Source organism: Schistocerca gregaria, chromosome X (genome assembly GCF_023897955.1).
Source record: "Schistocerca gregaria isolate iqSchGreg1 chromosome X, iqSchGreg1.2, whole genome shotgun sequence".
Taxonomy (NCBI): domain Eukaryota; kingdom Metazoa; phylum Arthropoda; class Insecta; order Orthoptera; family Acrididae; genus Schistocerca; species Schistocerca gregaria.
The window spans coordinates 629,626,410-629,642,786 of record NC_064931.1 but is presented as its reverse complement, the minus strand read 5'-3'; the positions used below and the strand labels follow the sequence as shown (position 1 = coordinate 629,642,786).

General features: G+C 37.6%; 1 protein-coding gene across 4 annotated transcripts in view; it reads left to right on the top strand.

The window, feature by feature from the left end:
* The window catches only part of LOC126297787 (membrane-associated protein Hem), a 185,696-nt gene that overhangs the window by 146,619 nt on the left and 22,700 nt on the right, over positions 1-16,377 (top strand). For 2 of the 4 annotated variants that reach the window (XM_049988983.1, XM_049988984.1), the window contains exons 18-19: positions 2,840-2,933; positions 13,761-13,942. In XM_049988983.1, coding sequence (XP_049844940.1) covers positions 2,840-2,933; positions 13,761-13,942 — 276 coding nt within the window. The remainder of the gene's footprint in view (positions 1-2,839; positions 2,934-13,760; positions 13,943-16,377) is intronic. The other 2 variants (XM_049988985.1, XM_049988986.1) reach the window with 1 other exon arrangement.

The window sequence follows — 16,377 nt, the reverse complement described above, 5'->3', positions numbered from 1 at the left end:
GTCTTGTATCTTCGATCCCCTTTGCCTCTTTAATCAGATGAAGGATTTTCAGGTCCTTATAGATGCCACTCTTGGCTTGTTTCATCTGCATCTTTGTGAAAGAATTTTTTTTCTATGCAGTATGAAACTGGAAGAATGTACAAAAACATGTGCTATAGAGATAATGCTAAATATACACTGCCCAATGGGATGCATAATGTATCGATGTCCTGCAGTTTTCCAGCTTTTGTGTGGTGTTATTCTCCCCAGAAGCATCTGAAAATACATGATACATCAGTTCATCTTAAAATAAGTATTGACGAGTAAATTATGTCTCAGATTTGTGTGTTTTTCCTTTGTTTGGTTGTTGATGGTGTGCAGAACCACTTTAGCAGGGAAGTAAAATAGCTTCTGTTTCATAGTTGCCTTATTTGTACCTTGATTGAAATAAGTATGTGGATTAAAGTATCAGTAAGTTGAGTAGTTGGGGTCAGGTGTCACTCAACAACTGTTATTTTTTGATCTCCGTGCAATCACTGCATTTTATATTTTGTAAGTGTTTTCCCAACCTTATCAGCTGTGATTGGTTGCATGGAAAGGCAAATATGTTTAACTTATATAAGGTTAGGATCACAAAAAGATAAATCTTTTGTTGCATATACTGGTACTATCTTGGTACCGAGAGGCTGGTATAAGTATCCATGCGACAGTCACATGAAAAAGAAGCGGAGAACTAAAAATTTTGTGTAATATGATATGCCTACAAGGGGATGGGGGTGTAAGTGAAAGAAAGCAACATTTGTTTATGAAGTTAGACTTTTCAATTTTTTTAAAAATCATGTTCTGTCTTTCCCACACAATTTTTATAAAGTGATTTTAAGTAACTTATTCACTGTGTTGTTTTTAAACTTAAGGAGAGAGAGTATTTGCACTAAGTGGATATTATATTGTAGGTGCTTTCAAAGCTGTCCTAGAATACCATGCAGAATTTATTATTGTGTTTCAGGTTTCTTTTTCACATTTGGTCAAAATCACAGTTTTTATCAGATTTACAGTTTATTTTTGTTTATGAACTAATTGGTTACAGGTTACTACACATCCTCTTTCCATGATGTTTTCTGCAGTGGGTCAGGTTTCTTTATGAAGCAAGAATAGTTATTTGTTAACACCTTGCATAGATATATTCTGTTGGTATAACCTGTTAACATTTTATAAAACAAGAAATGTTTATAGAAGGTCCTGGGTGGAATTCACATAACAGATTTCCTGTATAGTTGAGATGCTTTCCTTAACTTTTGGATGATGTCTTCATTCAAAGCTAACTATTGCAGAAAACGCACTGCATACCTCAACTCTATGGCATATCATTACCTTTTCTTTATTTGTAAAAAAAACAAATTTAATGGTTATGCACGTATTGGCCATCTCCAGTATGTTTTGCCTCTGAATGCTGCTCACCTTACATTTTGCATTTCATCCCTTTTTGTGAAGGGCGCACAAGTTTTCAAAAAGAGAAAAAGACTGCGTATAATATGCCTGCCCGGTTAGCCGTGTGGTCTAATGCATTGCTTTCTGGACGGGAAGGTGTGCCAATCTCCGGCATGAATCTGCCCAGCAGATTAGTGTTGGGGTCGGGTATGGCGGCCAGTCTGTGGATGGTTTTTAAGGCAGTTTCCCATCTGCTTCAGTAAGTGCGGGCTGGTTCCCCTTATTCCGCCTCAGTTACATTATGTCGGTGATTGCTGTGCAAACACTTTCTCCACGTACGTGTACACCATAATTACTCTACCATGCAAACATTGGGGTTACACTCGTCTGGTGTGAGACGTTCCCGGGTGGGTCCACTGGGGGCTGAACTGCACAATAACCCTCGATTCGGTGTGGGGAGGCGTTGGGGTGAGTGAAATGCTGTAGCGTGTTATTGGGTTGTGAACCACTGAGGGCTATGGCAGGGATGAAGCCTCTCCGTTGTTTCTAGGTCCCCAGTTCCATACAATACAATGTATAATAATATGAGACCTTACAAAACTGACTCAATGTTAGTCACCTACATCTGGATTCTGAATATTGGATATCATAGTCAGGTGAATGGATAATTCTTTAATGCTTCACATTAAGTGCCTCCAACTTCATAGCACGTGGTTTAATTTGAAATGCACAGTGAACATACAGGTAATCAATGTATTTCAGGTTGTCTGTCCATATATATGATTACTAGTGTGTCAGTCCTACATGGAAGTACAGTGTGTTTTGAGATTCTTTTTTCAGAACGTATTAAAATTATGTGCTGCATTCCATGTGGAAGATTGCTGTACTTGATACACTTGTGACTTCTGAATTTATATCAGCCATAGGTCATTGTGTCATAGCAGGACACATAGCAAGAATTCTTGGGAATTTTTACCCTGGCGTAGTTTTTATCTCTTCTGCATTAGGACATGGAATGAACGTTTGGGCAAGCTTGGGCATAACTTGTAGTGTTGTGGTCGTGCCACCATTGCCTCAGTTGCCTCGTCTCATTATTTCTCGTGATTTTTGTAAAATGTGTGTCTCATAATTCCCATTGTATATTCTCCAACTGATGTTATACATTTGAAAATGATGATGTAGTTTGTTGAAACCGGAAATGTAACCACATTTTTTAAAGAAAATATTTTGTGTACTGTGACTACGGCTTCACTGTTGTAGTGTCAAATAAACATGTAAGTTATATTTTGGTCACACTCCTCACGACAATTATGTCAGAATATAGATATACGATTACTTACTTCAGCATGATAATGTGTGAATGATACTTATTTGTGGTTTATAATTTTACTTTGTTGTTTGCCTCATTAAATTTGACTTTTTTCCATTTCAGAAATTGGTAACTGGTAATAAGGATGTTTTAGTATCTCTACGAACTAATTTTGACAAGCCAGACATAATGAAAGAGCAGTTCAAGAAATTGCAGCGTAAGTTGTTGTCCTTGATATTATCTCAAAAAAGACCCATTGTTGCATTTATGTTTGACATGTTTCTTCCAATGAAAGATTTACCTGTAACTATGTCAAAAGAAACCTGCTTGCACCTTCTTATATTTCAGAAGTCTTACTAACAATTCAAAAATGTTTACTGTCAAATTTCAGCGTATAATTCTTGCACTCGTTAGCACTAACACAGTGTGAATACTAAAAAAATATGTTGATACTCATCATTCTTTTTTTCTGTAAGTGTATTGAAGTAAAATAAACTGTGGATCCTTAACTAATTTTTCTGCAAGTATATCTGACAATTTTCAAGTAGATGAGCATTTGATTGAATGATAGTATTCTGCCACAATGCCACTGCATGCATTGAAATGTACCACACATATTTCTGTTTATTATTCTTAATAACCACAGAACAAAAAAATCTAATGATAAAGTTTTGGGAGTATTGCCTCACTTGGCTTTTGGTAAGGGTGCTAAATATCAGAGGAACAAAGTCAAGTTGGTGAATCTAATTCAAAGCATTTGTCTCAAAAGTATGTAACCCTCAATTAAATCAATTTCATGATAAGGTGAAGTAGTCATGCATAGACTTAAAAAGGAATCGACACATCAGTGAGAGGCAAGACAGCAGTCATGATAGTACCATAATACATCATCAAATGAAATGTGCTTTTGAATTTTATCACAGAGTAGTTAACATGAAAGGCATAAAATTTGCAGCAGCTGAAATAAAAATGCTTGATAGGGGGTTTGAAATTTAATGTGGATTCTGTGTTGGCATGTAGTACAATTAATAAATTGATAGCCAAAAGTAAAGAAGCTTTGGATCAGGGACCACCTCCAGTATTCATTTCAAACAAAATCATAAGTAAAATAGCTAGCATAATTTAAAAACAAATGAAATGGGAAAAGGAGCCATGGAATGTCAGATCTGAATTACATATAACATGAAATTAATAAGAAATTGGAAACATCGATTGGCATAGCAGTTAGAATGAATCATAAAGAATGTCTTCATTTCAACATTTGGGTATTTGTAGGATCAGCTATGGAATGTGAGAGAAGTGCTATGTAAGCCATACAGGCCCAACCATTAATGACACATTTAAGCAACACATGCGTTTACAAGTAATAGTAATGTTTTGTCTTTTGGCATACAGATATGGTAAGTAGGACATGAGGCCCCAAACATCGACAGTAGAATTCAGATCCTTCATAAACTGAATAAGGGAATGTTCAGACACTCTCTGGAGATTAAAATGTGCAATATTTTTTAACAAAACAAACTGAATTCCAAAACTGAAAATTCCTCTAGAATGTTAATGGAATACTACATGCCATGTTGCATTTCTTGTGTTTCATTTGTTAACATCAGAGAGTGCAGTAAATGTTTCTGCTCCTTCACATTGATGTTGTATTCTCATAGTTTGCTTCTATGTGTCGTACCATATAGTTCTGCTTCTACATACCATACCATATACTTCGGACCTGTGCTCTCTGTTTGATTCCATGTGTTACCCTTTGCCATGGCTTGCCTGATTTAAATATTAATAGGTTTATATTTATTTTTTGCTTGTTGGCTTTTACTTTACATTTTGAGATGATTGTTAAGGATGTGTCAACATCATGTTGCTGTTGTGAGAATGCCTGTCTTTGTATGCTTTCCCTGCTTTCTGATTTAGGGCACCATGTAATCTGGTTTTGGGATTCTGTGCATACACCTAATAGTGGCCAGCTCAGTTTAGTACATAGTCCCATCATTTACCTTTTTATTGTGTTATTTTTTACTGTTTTATATTAATATTTTCTCTTTGTTCGGATGTTGTCATTGCTGCATTTGTTAAGAAGAATAAAGAGAAATGTGTGTGGACACTAGTATGTATGTTGTTGTTATATACTGGTTTTACTGTCACTTTTATCCCATTTTGAATATTACATCTATGATAATGTACAAATGAAAGGTACTTGTTTTTTGTTAGGCCGCAGGTTCCTATCTTTTTATTCAGTAATCCTTTCATTGCTGCTGCTATTGGGAAGCTGATATACTGTATAAATAAAATTGCTACAAAAATTTTACAGCATGTAATTATTACTGTTACAGTTCATAATTATTATACTGCCGGTTGTTTCTCTGTTAAGTGACCTCCGTATGAACCATCCACAAAGTAAAAAGGTATACAGAACTTTGTTTCTCTTCCTGTTGTTCATATACTGCTGTTTGTTGTTTGCATAGGTTTATGAAGATTACTGCAATGTTATTTTAACTACACATAAAGTGTATCTCATTATTGAGACTTATCATGAGCAATTGGCCACAAGGCGTCAGTTTACATAGTCCAGAATACTCATACACTCCTGTGTGGTATGTTACATCAACGTTGTTTGAGGGAAGCTTGGTGTCATGTCTTTAATTGTGAAGTCCATTAATGTGATAAATTGTTTTATTACATGATTTCTCCTTTACTGTATGCTGACAACTTTTAATTGTATTTGACTTGTGTTTAACCCTCGCAATGCCAAGAAGGGAGCACTTTATGCCCACCTTTTGAAAATATTATAATTTAGTCAGTTATTTTATATTTCAAAATTTTTTATAAAAGAAAATATTGTATTTAATGAATGCTTCTATCAGATTCCATAAATGTTTTAAATGTTTCAGTTAAACTTAAGCCAAAAATGTAAGTTGTAGTTGTGAAGTCACTTTCCACAGTGAATGCCATATCTAATATTTGCAGGTTCAGGACCTTCCTGACATATCAGTGTCTCTTTAAAAAGTAAGTTGTAAGTAAAGGCTAACAAAAGATAATGTAATTTGCAGTTTTTAAATTTTTGGTAGTGAACATAAAGCACTCCCAGCTTGGTAGTACACAGATGTAGATGTTGATAAGAGTGTTCTAAAAGATATTTTTAGGTTCTGGATCCTCCTTACACATAAGTACCTTCTTGCCCATGGTATGCAGTTCCTTACATACTGTTCAATATCCTGTCTCCTTGTTCTCCACCAGTATTGTTCAGTGATTCTGTAGTCTGTAGTTCTTCAACTGCCGTGTGTCGCAAACACGTGATGGCGCATTTCCTTAAACACTTCGCTCCTCAGAGCTGTGAGTACCACAGTGCGTGACTTGAACTTCATCATCCTGTACAGTAGTGTGTGGTGCATAGCGAACTGTGACTACGTTCTAAATAATTGGCAGTCTTCATCAGTGATCTGCACTATTTGCTTCTCTGAAAGGCTTCTACCAACCACTGCCACTTAATGCATCGATGTTGCTGTGTTTGCCACTGTGGTTGTGTACTACCTCCTAATCGAGTTTGCTTAATTTTAGTGCCCAATAATTTAATCTGCTCAAAGGATCTTTCAGCCCAAATAACAACTTTAATGCCGCATGGTCTGTTATATTTTTAATTTACTAATGGAGAATTGACAATGAAAATGGGTAAATGACACTCAACATTTCCTTCTCTGTGGTTGAGTAATTCCGCTTGTCTTTGTTTAACTGCCTCAGTGTGTACGCCATTTGTGTTCCTTGTCATTCACTTACTGACTTAGAATGCGTCCTATCACTAGGTTGCTTGCATTACAGGACAGGATAAACCATTTCTCGTAATTTGGAAATATTTACACTGGACTGGTTGTTTGTGCCTCTTTCAGTTTCTCAATTGTGTTATGGCAGTCGGTTGTCCGCCGAAATTTACACCCTTTTTTTTAACAAATGTGTTAACAGCCTAGCAATTTCAGCAAATCATTCGAAGGATTTTCTGTAATAAATACTTTGGTCTAAAAATGAACGGAGTTGTTTCACAGTTTGCAGTGGTAATAAATCATTGACAGCATGTATCAATCTTTGGTAGGTTTTCATACCATCTTGGCTAATCACATGGCCATTCATTTTTGTCGATGCAGAGTGACATATTTCAATATTTAATGTTACATGAGCCAAACACAACTTCTTAAATACCTCCCCCAGCTCTTGTGGGTATACCTCCAAATCTTTAGAAAATAATGTAATATTGTCTAAATATACCATACACTGATGTGATTTCAACTCTCCTAGTACTGAATCTAATAACCCCTGAAACATGGATGATGCATTCTTCAGCCCAGATGGCATCCCTTGATACGTGTAGTGTCTCCAAGGAACAGTAAATGTTGGGTTTGGCTGGTCTTTGGAAATACTTGTAGTGTCATCAAGGAACAGGAAATGTGGGCTTTGACTGGTCTTCGGAAATTAATTCCAACTGATGATACCCACTCTTTAAACCCATCATGGAGAAATAATTACATTGACCTAGGTTGTCCATTATTTCCATTATATTTAGTGTAGAATATGCATCTGTCACTGTTTTCAATAATCCTATCAGCCAACTGCTAATGATGAATTCCTCCATTAACGGATGTAAGTGCCAAGGTATTCTGTATGCTTTTTAATAGAAAGGAGGCTTATTCGCCACTGTGTCATGGCTGTCGCTGGTACTGGTCCACTAGGATTGAACAAATCTGCAAATCTCTTTTCATTTTCAATGCTGTACTTTTTTGCGTAATGCAGATGCTTCGATGGTTTGCTTGTGGCAAAGGTCTCCACTCACCCTATCTAAATTGTCGTCGTCATTTAGAATGTCCGATCAGGAATCGTTAATCCTTTTGACAGATCCACTTCGTCAGAGCCAAACTGGAACCACATATTCTCCATTTAATTCCTGCATGCATGCCATACTCCTGCATATAAAATGTTGTGACATATCACGTTGTGCTCCAACAACTCAGTAATACACAAAACGTCATCACTAGGTCAACACCCACACTTTCCCATACCTTCTATTACTCTGGTAATGTGAACTGAGCTTTAATGATTGCACATTCAGTTTACTTGGCTCCACCATCATGATTGGCGAACCTTCTGACAATGCATCATTTGCAGCAGTCATTTGAAGCTGGAATAATGTCCCACTGGGTTCAATGGTGTGCTGCGGTAGATCAGTCTTTGCATGATGCTTACTCAGGAAATCCAGCCCACAATTGCACTGTACCCCTCACCAATAAGAGGCAATACTTTGGTATATTCCTTAAAATTCTTTGTTACAATACAGAAACTTAACAGTGCTGACCCCAATGATGCCACATCGTTCCACATAAATTTATATTGCGTAGAATAAATCTGTTCCCACCCAAGAGGTGTAGACTACTTACCAACACATGAGCCTCTGTGTCCACTAAAAGCTTATATACTGTTCTGTTTACCATGCCAACCACATAACACTGTGCCTCTGCATACGCCTTAGTTGCATTGCACTGTACTGGGAGTACCATCTTTCTGTGAGGAATTCCCATTGTCATTTAATGGACTCTTACTATGTCACTCTCTTTGCTTTTTATTCTGACAATCTTGCACGCAGTGTCCTACCATCCCACACACATGGCATTGCGCTACAATCCTGCTCTGCAGTCAGTGGCATTGTTTCCAAATGTAACCTATATGTCCACACCTGTAACACTTCTGACAGAAAAACACTCTGGTTATCACGTACCTGTGTTGCTATATCTACTTCCTCTAGTTGTGTAGCACTCTTAGTGACAGCAGCGGAATCGTTTGGATTCTTCATCCATACTGTTCTTGCCAAATTGGGTGGGAGCTCCCTCACCCTGTATTAATTTATACATTTGCACACAGTTTTTGAGAATGTTTCCATTGAATCATTTCGTTTCTGAGACATACCATTGAGCTGCTGCCTAAAGAACTTGGAAAGGTTCTTCTTGAGGTAGTGCTGAAAGAATCCACTCTTGAATTGTTCAAATGTATGTGCCCTATTCAAATCCTCATGATACATTGCATATGTTTTTGTTTCACCCAAAAATCATAACTGGGCCATGTGCAAACATATTTTGTTTGACCAACCACCCAGACCCGAGCAGCTCCCAAATTGTTGATAAATTCTGACTCATTCTGTTGTTTTATCCAAAGAAGGGGTCACTAGATTAGCTGCAGTTGAATCCACAGAAAGACAAGCACACAGAATGGAGCTTTTGCCTCTGCTGTCCAAGCTAATTCACCCTCTTTACGCACATCATCAGCTGTTAAAGTATTGACTTACTTTGGTAAAGCAGCATTAATTTCCTTCAGCCTTCTACCTCTATCACCAAGTAGTCAATCGCTTCCTGCACCATCACTCTTGTTTGAAACCCTGGCATTTGTGCAAATTCTATCTGCCAAAACCACAATACACTTAAAGTGTACCACAAATTGACCAAATGAGGGCAGCTACTACTAACACCCAGGCATAAGAACAAAATAGATATTAATTCTTACAACAGATCATTGCCCATTTGGATTCTGAACATATTTGCCTCATCTCCATGACGTCGGCAAATTCTACGTGTGGCTGTTCCTGACTGCATCTAAGGTAATTCGTTTCTCGCTAGATTACAGTGTTGGCATCTCACTGGCTGTAAATAGTATTCTCTGTAGTATCCCTTAACTGCGACAAATTCACAGGTCACTCAGGTTTCACAAACTGTACCTTCATGTTTATGTTGTTGTTGTTGTTGTGGTCTTCAGTCCTGAAACTGGTTTGATGTAGCTCTCCATGCTACTCTATCCTGTGCAAGCTTCTTCATCTCCCAGTACCTACTGCAGCCTACATCCTTCTGAATCTGCTTAGTGTAGTCATCTCATGGTCTCCCTCTACGATTTTTACCCTCCACACTGCCCTCGAATACTAAATTGCTGATCCCTCGATGCCTCAGAACATGTCCTACCAACCGATCCCTTCTTCTGGTCAAGTTGTGCCACAAACTTCTCTTCTCCCCAATCTGATTCAATACTTCCTCATTAGTTATGTGATCTACCCATCTAATCTTCAGCATTCTTCTGTAGCACCACATTTCGAAAGCTTCTATTCTCTTCTTGTCTGAACTATTTATCGTCCATGATTCACTTCCATACATGGCTACACTCCATACAAATACTTTCAGAAATGACTTCCTGACACTTAAATCTATACTCGATGGTAACAAACTTCTCTTCTTCAGAAACGCTTTCCTTGCCATTGCCAGTCTACATTTTATATCCTCTCTACTTCGACCATCATCAGTTATTTTGCTCCCCAAATAGCAAAACTCCTTTAATCCTTTAAGTGTCTCATTTCCTAATCTAATTTCCTCAGCATCACCCGACTTAATTCGACTACATTCCATTATCCTCGTTTTGCTTTTGTTGATGTTCATCTTATATACTCCTCTCAAGACACTGTCCATTCCATTCAACTGCTCTTCCAAGTCCTTTGCTGTCTCTGACAGAATTACGATGTCATCAGCGAACCTCAAAGTTTTTATTTCTTCTCCATGGACTTTAATACCTACTCCAAATTTTTCTTTTGTTTCCTTTACTGCTTGCTCAATATACAGATTGAATAACATCGGGGATAGACTACAGCCCTGTCTCACTCCCTTCCCAAACACTGCTTCCCTTTCATGTCCCTCGACTCTTATAACTGCCATCTGGTTTCTGTTTCATATTTATATGCACATCAATTCTATCCAACATCACCATATGCAAAACAATATAAAAAGACCAAAAAAATAAAAACCTCACTTAAAAAACTCATACCATCGAAAATACATGTTGAGGTTGGAGATGTGGTCCTGGATCAAGCTACAGATGTCAGTAGTAGTGTCTGACACCAAACGTAGAGGCCGAGGTTGGTTGGCCACTACAGTGGATGGTAGAACTGGAGTGGCAGAGGTCAGGAAGCCATTAGTTCACTACCCTCGGTGGGGTAGCAGAGGGGACAGCAAGTGCATGTCTTGTTGTCACCTGACATTTTGCCATGAAAACAGGATTCTTAAAACATTCATTTATTGCTCATCAAACTACAACAGTTGTGGTGATTCTCAGAGAAGCCAATGCCTCCAGACCATAAGCTGTATACAGTTGGCGAGAAGGTGCTGTGGTCAGTGAGCAGCTTGTTGTTGGTGGCTGCCCACAGCATCCCTCGGCCAGTGAAGTGATGGTGGCGCAACTCGACCAGGGTGGTGATTCCACCAGCAGATGGTAGCCACAGTGATGGCCACACAGACTAGAGGCAGCTTGTGGCTCATAGCATGGTGCACTGGAGCTCAGAGAATCATGCCGTTGTCCCAGCATGGTGGTAGCAGCTCTTAGCAACAATATCTGTCCAAGCAAATGGCGGCGGACAGGAAGGCGTTTGCCTGCACAGGCGATGGCAGCTGTACATGCCCTGTGCTCAAATTGTAGACCACCAGGGTAGGAGGCTGGCAAAAGCTGAAGTCGGCTCACAGGTGACCCCCTGGTTAGAGGGCGCTAGATCAGCAGCATCGGGCTGAGCACAAACAGCAGGACCGTAGGTAGCAGCCACAGAATTCAGCGGTGGTGACTAGTTGATCTGTGGAGACTCATAAGCCAGTGTAGGTTCCAACTTGGAGCTGGTGACTGACTGACTGCATACTTCTGTCTAGAAATGAGTAGCATTTATACGGGCTTGACCCATCCTTATTTGGACCGATGACCATCGCAGTCCGGTCCCTTTAACCCCCACAAACCAACCAACCCATCCTTATTTTGCCAAGGCATCAGTTCCAACCACGCAAGCAACAACAAAACTGTGGTTTGAATGTGAAGCCATCAGATCACCCATGCCTCAGAGACTCTTCCGTTTTGCTACGTCAATGATATTACAACTCTGGTCCATCTACTGGCTATGTTGTGACTACTTGATGCCGTGGTGGTAATACTTGTATCAGAACTTCAGGCCTGGTGTAAGCGTCTGGCTGGCCCTGGTCTGACCCACTTCTAGAGGCTGTGGCATTACTTATTGCAGCATCTATTTTATTCAATCATGCCAAGTAAGTCAGTTGCAGTGCAATATTACATTGGTTCACTGTTCTATACACTGATTACTTTTTGATGGCTGATAAATTCATCTTGTTCAATTTCCTATGATATCATCTCCTACAGACCAAATGGCTTTACTGTGAGGTGCCTGGCACCTTGAACTACATCACAAATTTATGCCGGTCTCTTTTCCCCATCACTTCCTTTACATGCTCCCCTTGTGACAAAAATTGTTGCATAAATGAAATTTATTTTTAAAAGAGGCTAAAATAACTGTGAGGCAGCATATTTTCCAAAAGGCAAACTACATTACATTTTAATGAAGAACTAAACCATAAAAATTAAAATAATCATTGGTTTATTGTGATGAAATATTGACCTATATATAAATGTTATATTGTGAATAAATGCTGGTAAAGTGATGGCGTCCATGGGGAGTGTCGGCAAGCAAAAGTGCTGAAGCCTATGACAGAGCTACATTTGTAATAATACTGAAGCATTTGCTGCAGTTACATCCCATCTCTGTTTCTCAAGCATAAACACGCTTGATGATACTACCTTGTCTAAATGCATTATTTTCCTTTTGTGATTAACTTATCCATCTCTTGCTATATAGACAAGATCCTACCCATCATTATGGAAATATAAAATGTTATGCTGGTAGTAAAGTCATAAAAAACTGATTGAAATGCTTAAAATTCACAAATTACTTTTTAAAAATGAAAACTGCTATTACTTTCCTTTAGAACTAGTGCATTTCAAAGAAAGAAAGAAAGAAGAATAGTGTTTAACATCCCATCAACAATGAGGGCATCATAGATGGAGCACAAGCTTGCATTAGGGAAGGATGGAGAAGGAAATGGGCGATGCGGGAGAAGCTAGGTTCACCTCTATAACACTTCTCCATGATGTCACTATGACGTGTACGTGCCCAGTTTCAACCGACGGGGGGCGTTAATTGGATTTATAGGTCATATCGAGTTCTGAGCCATATTGGATTTCATCACTTAGTTTAATCTCGTATTTAATAGGTTTTAAATTGTGACATATATCCTATGAATCAATACTGCTTCAAATATTAATGCTCTTTTGAAAATGCAACATTATTGGTATGATTTCTTATAATTAAATGTGAGGTAAAGACATATCAGTGGTAAAAAATCAGAAACACAGTTTGTAATTGTGGGAGTCTACAATGGCGTAGTGGGTAGAGATGCCAAGGTAGTGTACACAATGTAGATTCAGTGGTTGTTGAATCCTCTTTGTGCTAAAAAGTTTTTTCGCTTTTCTGAAAGATTGTGGGACCTCCTGATTAATTTAAGAAAATTATGTTTTGTGCATATAAGAGTGCACTCTCCCAGGAGTGCGTTGTCATTGTCAGCAGTTTACAAATTAAGCATGAAACACGCAAATGCTGGGAAATATTCAAAACATATTGATCATCCAGGAAAACAACTAGGTACTACTCAGAATAAAAAGCATAGAAAAGACTAATAAATTTGAGGAAGAATTAAAAGGTAACTTACTCTCTCCCTTCTTTAAAATGTAAAAGAAAATTTACAAGGTAGTATTTTAGGAGACTTTTTTTCCAGAGTATAATATCCAGTGTGCTAACCACTGTGCCACCTTCTTCAGAGTTACTTTTCAAGTCTTAAGGCCAAAAACCTGTAAAATAGAAGTTCTGCTATTGATTTAATAGATTCGTTGTCATTCAAAATGTGAAAACTCTTTGCTATCCTGTTACTGTCAATTTAAATAACTTCTCTTAAATTTTGGTACCAATAAACATAAAATCTTTATGGTAGTAAATCTCATCTTTGGTTTCTTGTATTGTAATACTGTGAAAAAATTAAAAAAAATCACTAATAACTAATAATTAAAACTAATTAGTACAGTTACTTTCACTGTAAGCTGCTTATGTAAAAAAACTAAAAAAAGAATATTACTTCTTTTTTTCTAGATGTTGACAATGTGTTGCAAAGGATGACAATTGTGGGGGTGATTTTGAGTTTTCGGCAGTTAGCACAATCAGCCTTAGTAGATGTTCTAGAAGAAAGAATACCATTTCTTTTGAGCTCCATACTTGATTTTTATAACCATCTTCCTAGTGGAGACTCAATGGTTAGTGTCGCTGTTGTTCAGGTAATGTCAAATGTTTTGAGTAAAACAAATCTGTTAGTAGTTTTTTTTCTATTTATGTAGTAACAAGTAATTGCTTAAACTGAAATATTCTTTATTTAAAAAAATAGTATTATTTATTATAATGGATTGAGAGTCTCACAATTGTTTAGAAATATAAAAACAAGAAAAAATTATAGTGGCACGAAGGGAAAGTTGCTCTGTGCACCATGTTAGACTGTCTTATGATGCAGCATATGTTACAGAAAGCAATTTGTACTTCGTATATTTTAGATGAACACTTTCCTTCAAGAGAAATGTGTAAATTACCTTAAAACTGACTGCCAGCATGGAGACCGATTTAGATCTGGAACTAATTAAAGAAAAATAAATTACGCATTTGGCAAAATTCTCATGGATTTGAGCATATTTTCACATTGTTATCTAAAATTAATAAATCTGTAGTAATGCCCAAGCAAATGGTTCCCAAAATAATTTTACTCAAGGAAACATTTTTTCATCCTCATCCCTGATAAAACTGTGATCAACAAATAAATTGTATTGTGTAGAAAGTTCAGGATTTTACATTGTTTGAAAATGTTAAATATTAAGTACAATGCCCAAGACAGAGATGAGACAGACAAATTGTGTGTGACCACTCTATTTGCTGGCTGATGAGGTGCCACACTAGTCAGGCTAGCTATGCTTTTAAAAGGTCTTGCACTTCATCATCATCGTCATCACCATCATTGTGGTATTGATAGCTATGGTGTCTCGGTGTAGGTGCAAGTTCATAAGTGGGCACTACGACAGACACCAACGACAGCGCCCTCTAGCCGGCACTGTTGAGCTCTACGAGCGCCGCTGCAGATTCTACCCATTTGATTCCAAGGAGACGACCTAGCAACATTGTTTCTATTTCACAGTCAGCAAACCACTACTTCTATGCAAAGTTAATTAAAGGTGATTTTAGTTTCACACTGCAGTGCCGAGAGTTCTACCTCACCTGCTCCTCCTTGCTTCCTACCTTCAGCGTACCTTTGTTTTCAGGAGCAGACCCACATGCCACCTTCCAGGCGGTATACAAAAATAATCGGCGTCGGCGTCGTCGTCATCATCATCATCATCATCATCATCATCATCATCATCATCATCATCATCATCATCATCATCATCTTCATAATAATAATAATAATAGTAATATTGCACATAAGGCTTTTTCCTGTCCGGACTTCTCACTGTTTCCCATCGCCTTTTCTCTTGTCTTTGTAAATGTCTTTTTGCAGCTGGTTGACAGCAGCAGGAAGTTTTAGGAAGACTAACATCTTTCATTCCTATCAAATGTTGAAAGCATGTAAAGTTGTTTATTTTATTTGTTTGTGAGAATAACTACTCATGATGCGGAATGCATTGTAATATACAGAACACAGCATTCGAATTTACACTCTACAATCCATTATTAAGTGTACAGCTGTGGATATTTGGAACCGATATGTTTTTGAACCCCTTCCTATTCTGCTTGTAAATGCTGTGTATGAAAAAGATAGCTAATACACGCATAAGCCCTGTTCTATTACTGAGGTCCTTCTCCAGCATTTTCAGTGTACTGTCAGTGAAGATAAAAATCAACTTTTTCAGCCAGGCACCTGTGTTGTATGGATATAAACGAAATTATATTTCTTTGCTGGTACATGTGTCATAATATTGTCAGTCCAGTCCCCACTTGACCTTCAGAATAGTTTTTTGTGTATGATCTTTAAAACTATATGGGTGTTTCCTTCATATGGATAAACTGAAATACTGTGCTATGGTTTATCACTAATAAAGATTCATTGAAAGCTGGTGACGGTTTACATGTAGGCTGCTCCTTAATTTTTAGCACGTAAGCAGATGACACCTCAGTTTTAAAGTAGCTCTACTTCTCTTTGAAGATGATCCACATCAAGGACGTGACAAGACTACAACAAAAGATGAAAATATTAAGAAAATGCACCATATTGTATTACATTCCTAAGTGCAAAGAATTTTGTACCTGAGAAGTGTTTAATCACTACACAGATTGTTTTTACAGCTATATATAGGTATTTTGCATACCTTCTGAAATCACAATCCAGGGATGAAATCTATTCACTTTGGCAAAGTGCATTGATGTAAAATTGGCCACTTTGAAAACTAAGAACATTTTAAGAATAATCATTGCCAGGTTGAGAAATTTTCTCCTTGTTTGTGTAGGTTATATTTTTAGTCATGCACTCCTTGAGCAACATCTCCATGAGATACATCATTCCTCTAAGGTAGTTACACTATTATGTGTCATTAGTTCGGGATTCCCAGATATTGAGCTCAAGTTGTATCTCATAAAAGTGTAACTCAGTTTATAGTTATGTTATTAGCACTTCCTGTAAATGATTTCCAGATATTTGAGTATTTTTAATTCATAAGCAACAGTACAAACTCTT